At 46.9% G+C, this 5,738-nt stretch overlaps 1 protein-coding gene and 1 non-coding gene across 2 annotated transcripts; both read right to left on the bottom strand.

Annotated features, from left to right (window-relative positions):
* Nucleotides 1-391: 391 nt before the first annotated feature.
* On the bottom strand, nucleotides 392-5,000 carry TPT1 (tumor protein, translationally-controlled 1). Its single transcript, XM_066234823.1, has 6 exons — nucleotides 4,814-5,000; nucleotides 4,475-4,548; nucleotides 3,727-3,917; nucleotides 2,626-2,731; nucleotides 1,730-1,846; nucleotides 392-922 (listed from the first exon to the last, which is right to left on the bottom strand). Exons 1-6 carry the CDS (start codon nucleotides 4,839-4,841, stop codon nucleotides 920-922), a joined length of 519 nt encoding a protein of 172 aa, XP_066090920.1. The 5' UTR covers nucleotides 4,842-5,000; the 3' UTR covers nucleotides 392-919.
* Nucleotides 995-1,123, bottom strand: LOC136309801 (small nucleolar RNA SNORA31). The gene has a single exon (XR_010726443.1). It is a non-coding gene; the product is annotated as a small nucleolar RNA SNORA31 (small nucleolar RNA).
* Nucleotides 5,001-5,738: the final 738 nt, after the last annotated feature.

A 5,738-nucleotide genomic window follows, 5' to 3' on the forward strand; every position in this document is an offset into this window, starting at 1 on the left:
CTCCACTTACCACCTCATCTTTAAAGGGGCCTGCAAACCTTTCCTGTAAAGGGCCACACAGTTAAGATTTACAGGCCCTAAAGGTCTGTTGCACTCATCTCTGCTCTTATAGTGCCACAGCCAGTGAATCAATCCATAAGCAAGCGACTATGGCAGTGCCCCGATTAAGCAGGACACCAAGTTAGATTTCACATCCCATTCGCTATTTCAATTTCCTTCTCCCATCTAAAAATGTAACCACCCTGAAATCATACAAAATAGGTGGCAGAATGCACCAGTTTGCCAACCCAGTTCCATGAGTTTGACAAAAGCTTATTACACAATTCCAGGAGACTTAGATTTCTATTGAACTTGGTCCTAACTTGATATGATAAATAATCTCAGACAATACTTTGCTTCCAACTGTTATTAGTCTCTTTTTATTCTTTTGGTAATCTCTTCCAGTTAACTACTTCCGTTTGTAGGTGATGAAATGTCTAAGGAATCCACTTCAAATGTTGGCTCTGCTGTGAGCATGGTCTTTCCCTTTCCTTCAACTCAGAATTAAAACTTTGATCCTTGCTTTTTATATTCCAGTCTCAGCAGCAGTTTGCAGTGTAGCAGTGATCTGAAGACAGTCTTATGCTTTACAGCAGTGGTCTACAACCCGGCTCTAGCTCCTCCAGGCACACTACACAGGATAGATTTATATATGGATTAAACTAAGAGGCATTCTCTCAAACGAGTTTAAATGCGTTTTATTTTTAGACAACCTACATGACATGTTTTTTCTTAAAAACAATGCCTCCGCTCCAAATCAATCAAGGTCAAAATAATGAAGAGCTCAAGATAACATCAGTCCCATTTGTCCTAGTCCTGGTGTGATGAAAAGCAGCAGTCAGTTACGATGACAGGTGATAGATCCAAATTGCCAAATTTGTTACTGTAAAAAACAAGAAAGATTTATAATGAACACCTCTCCTCCATCTGAAAGCACTTAAAATTTCTAGGCTGCAGATGTAGTCCCCTATTCAATCTGGGCTGCCACGGAGACAGACAGAAAGCGCAGGGATTCTTTCTTTCGCATCCTCGTGCAAACCAAAAGAACAACAGCAGACTGTTCAAGGTCTATCAGTGGATGCAGAACCGCCCTTACCAAATCCCAGGGAGCACATTCTCCAGAAAAGACTCACTTTCAAGAAAAGTCCCACTCACACAATGCTTTAGCCAGAAAAACTGCAGATATTCTGAAAATTTCCTTATGGCAAGGCATTTGTACTGGTCTAAGACACTGTCTTGTTGCCTCTAATCTTGGTTAGTGTACGTTCAAGTTTACCCTGTTACTAATTTAGATGAAAGCCTCTGAAAACCAGGATAATGAAGGCCTTCACCCTGTACTGTTTCCAATAGTTCCTTGCGGAGCAGATATTCATTTACTCTAACAAAGCAAGGTGCGTATCAGTATTTACTAAAAGCTAGTTAACACCAAGGTTCTCAACGATCAACTGCCAATTATCAGTAAACTCCAGAAGGATTTTAACAGTTTTCTGTAGACAACAAAGACTCTACACCACAAAGTTCTTTTACATGTGAAACCCTCTTTAGATCCCTGAAGAGAAAGAAGACCTGTTCCCACATTTAAAAAATACTGCTGTAGAATCCATTCTATCTCAGTGGCATGAAATAAGAATCACACCTAAGATGTCTCCGTTTTTACATTACTGAATTTGACTCACTTCCATGTACTTACACATTTTTCCATTTCTAAACCATCCTTAAAGAAAATCATATATGGGGTCACACCATCCTCACGGTAGTCCAGTAGAGCAACCATGCCATCTGGATTCATGTTTTCACCAATAAAGAACTTAGGAAGCAAACAATAAACATCTAGAATTAGACCATTATATACAGATGTGTCATATCAAAACAAAGTGAAATTTAACAATCAAAAATGTTAAATCTATCCCAGAACATCATGACTTATAAGAATTTCAGAGAAAGAAGATAGAAGATGCTCAGTAATCAAACATCTGGTCCTGAGTAAAGCACTAATAATGACCAAATACAGAGAAATACAGAAACACTGTAGGCTTTCTGGCAACTTACCTCTCTCAGAACCATATATATCATTTTAAACCCTACAAACACATTACAAAGTCAGGTACACGACAATAATGCTGCCAATGAGTGAGCACATATGGGGAAGTATCTTATACATGCACGCATTGGTGAAACCCAGAAAATCAAATAGCAGTTGTGATGGGTTTTTTCTTAATTATGAAGTCTTAGAATTGTGAAGTATAAAACTTAATAATTAAGAGCAGTCGTGTAAGTTCCCCAAAAGGAGCTCACCTCTATCAGAAAGAGCTCCAGTGGCAATGAGATGCACTGAATTATGAAGAAAACTGGGAAGGAAGAACAACTAGTAAATGTCATCTGGGAAGGGATGCGATTCTGGAATCAGAAAACAAGATCTGGAAACACACCTGGGAGCAGAGAAGGCTGTACTACTGGAGCTGAACCTCTGGCCTACTCAAACTGCTCAAAAGCCCAAGAAAATCAGCTCAATTTCATTACAGACTCAGCAAGAAACAGCTGAAGCTGTATAATCCTTTAATCCAAATATTTAAGGTATTTATTTACCTGGTAGTTTTTGAAATTGGCAAGGATGTGCTTGATTTGTTCTGCAGCCCCTGTCATAAAAGGCTTTACTCTTTCTGGTCTCTGTTCTTCAAGTTTTCCTTTGATTCTAAAAGGATGTTTTATTAACAGGTTAATATATTAACTTCTGAGCAAAATAAGTATATACCCTAAGTAAAAATAAAAACCCAATGAAAATAGCAAGTAGGTGTCACTGTGCAAAATAACTAGGCTCAATGGATGTCTCAAAACCTCAGTTAACTTATTTCCAAAGTATTATTCTAAAAAGGTAAAGCCAGACTGCCTCAGTATGCTCACATTAGTTTATTTATAGGCTCCCTCTCCTTGGAGCACACCTGTGCCCCTCCTTTACTCTAGCATGCTCTTTTGCTTTCTCCTAAACTCCAACAGTACCCATGAGACTTGCACCCAGGAGCAGTGCACAGCAGGTCTTACCCACGGAACCTGTCTCCAAGGCCCCCTTTTCTCTGACTTTTTTTTTTTTTAATTTTTTTAAATTTTATTTATTCATTTTTAGAGAGGAGAGAGACAGAGAGAGAGAAGGGAGGAGGAGCTGGAAGCATCAACTCCCATATGTGCCTTGACCAGGCAAGCCCAGGGTTTCGAACCGGCGACCTCAGCATTTCCAGGTCGACGCTTTATCCACTGTGCCACCACAGGTCAGGCTTCTCTGACTTTTCAGAGAACTAACACAGCAGCTCTGCCTCGGCCCATTTCTATCACTGTGACTTTCACTTCACTGAGTCCACACAGCCCACACGCCCCACTCCTTTCTTATAACGTTAGTGTGCCAAAGCAGTGTGCCTAGGCTTTCCCACTTCTGTCCTAAGACCTTCCTTGTTTCACTATCCTCAGCTTTAATATACATACTCTCAAAATCACCTAGATTTGTGTTGTTAAATCTTTCCTGTAGGAATCAAGAACCCACACACAAAAAAAGAGGAGTAAGCACCCTTATGAGCTCATTATTATAAAAGAGGTAACACTTCCCCACAAGTATGCCTGCTGCTAAAGAATCTCTACATTAGTCAATCCCTAAATCCTAAGGTGCCAGACATCACCTGGGTGTTCCATATCACTTACGATTTCATGTAATCCTTGATGTACTTCTTGTAGGCTTCTTTTGTGAAGCTGGTTTCCTGCAAATGATGGTTCATGACAATATCAACACCCGTGATTACTGTGCTTTCGGTGCCGTCGCCATCGGGGCCTTCAGCGGAGGCATTTCCACCAATAAGTGAGTCATCAATGTTACCCTCTGTCCTACTGACCATCTGCGTTAAGAAATAGTTAAAAAAAAAAAGTTTAGTTGCAAACAGATATTCTTAACCTTAACACAAACGCATCCAAGAAAATTTTCTATACACGCATCATCTTCCGCCCCGCCCCCCCAGAGGTTTTTGGTTTCTGTTAAAAATCACCAAAACATTGGAGGGGGGGCCGGTATTTATGACACCTAATTTCCTGAAACACCTTAACAAGAACTTTTTTTGACCAGAATGAAAATGGGATTACAACTAAGTGAGGTTTTCTGTGGGCTCTCGGGTTGAGAGCAAGTAGGCACAAGGTAAACTCTTCAAGGGCTTGGGAATCCCAAGCCGCAAACGCAGACAACCTGTCCCAGACAGGCCTTGGGGAGGACGGGCGCCCAGGCGGCGGACCTATTTCCAGGCTCAGCTCCGCCTCCACTTTTTCTAGAAAAACCCAAGCCCGGAAAGAGTCTTCTCTGCCAGGAGGCAGCGAAGAGGATTGCACAATCTCGGGCGGGGGAGCGGCGGAAACCCGAGCTCGCCCACTCTCGCCTCCCCCACGCCGCAGCCGGACGACTCACCTTCCCCTCTACCTCCAGGCACAGCCCGTCTGCGATCTCCCGGATCTTGTAGATATCGGAGAACATCTCATCATCTGCTTGGAGACACGGACCAGCCGTCACGACGCGCCCGGGCCGAGGCCGGCGCCTCCATTTCCCGCGCTGGCTGGAGGCACGCGGCCCTCACCCTTCCGGGGCGCTGGAGCCCCGGCGCGTGCCCCAAGCACCGACCCCACCCCGCTCCGGGGAAGGCTGCCGGAATCTGCTAGGCCTCAAAGAGCGGCGGCGTCCGTCTTCCCCGGCCCCACCCGCATCCCATCCCCTGCGCGCGACAGTAGAGGTACAGCAGTCACGACTCACGGCTGATGAGGTCCCGGTAGATGATCATGATTGCGGCTGGAAGGAGACGACGGCGGCGCTGGCTTAGCGGGAGCCCGGAGCTCGGAGCGAGCACGGTGCAGCCGGAGCGGCGCTCGGGGGGAGGGGGGAGCGGGCGGAAAAGGCCGACTCAGCCGCTCCCCAACCTCATATAGAGGGCAAGTCCCCCTACGTCATCGCCCGCTGCGCCTCCGGAAGCGCCGGAAACGGTGACGTGGCACGCTGAGCCGCGTAGGGGGCGGGGCCACAGCGCCTGCCGGGGTGGAGGCGGGAGGCGAGCATCCGGGGACTTGGCCCGGGGACGCAAGGCCTCGTTTTACGGGGCTCGAGGAGGCGGGAGTGGTGAGGGGTGAGGCGTGAGGACCCCCGGGGGTGGGGGTGGGGGGTGGAGGAAGGGACCTAGATCCGTGACCTGGGGGAGATTGGGGAAAGCAGGGCCTGGGACCTCCGGGAAAGTGCTGAGCCCGAGTGGGACTTAGTGAAGTCTCTTCAAGCTTCCGCGCCACGCGACGCCAAACGCAAGTTCCCAGCCCCTGTGGGAGTGAAAGTATCAGATTTCTGGATTACTTTCTCATAAATCCCTGTCGTGGAGGACTTGACGTCTACGGAGGGTCGGGCCTGGAGGCCTTGGGAGACCACAGGATGAGGGCCGGGGTGTGGGGCTTTTGAGCGGCCTCTGTGCTTTCCGAGGGCCTCGGAAACTTCAGCGTCTCCCCACGGGGTCTCCAGCTGGAGTTCCCAGAAGCCTTTGTGGGGCCGAGCTGAGTCCGCGAGGTGCGACCCGCGTCGTCCCGCCAGGCCCTGGGGAAGGTCGTCGCGGGAGTTCTCACCACTTCTCATCTCCGTTTGATCCCGTATTTGAAAGTTTGCGTATTCCTAAGGCAGACAGCCAAAGGGCTATTTCTGT

This window comes from Saccopteryx bilineata, chromosome 6 (genome assembly GCF_036850765.1).
Source record: "Saccopteryx bilineata isolate mSacBil1 chromosome 6, mSacBil1_pri_phased_curated, whole genome shotgun sequence".
Classification (NCBI taxonomy): Eukaryota; Metazoa; Chordata; class Mammalia; order Chiroptera; family Emballonuridae; genus Saccopteryx; species Saccopteryx bilineata.

Bases quoted from the DNA above. Each gene is read 5' to 3' on its own strand.
- TPT1 (XM_066234823.1), bottom strand. From the start codon at position 4,841: ATGATCATCTACCGGGACCTCATCAGCC. The intron at 3,918-4,474 runs GTGAGTCGTCCG...TTCTTAACGCAG, and splicing joins GCCTGGAGGTAGAGGGGAAG to ATGGTCAGTAGGACAGAGGG. The intron at 1,847-2,625 runs GTAAATAAATAC...TTGCTTCCTAAG, and splicing joins CCAATTTCAAAAACTACCAG to TTCTTTATTGGTGAAAACAT.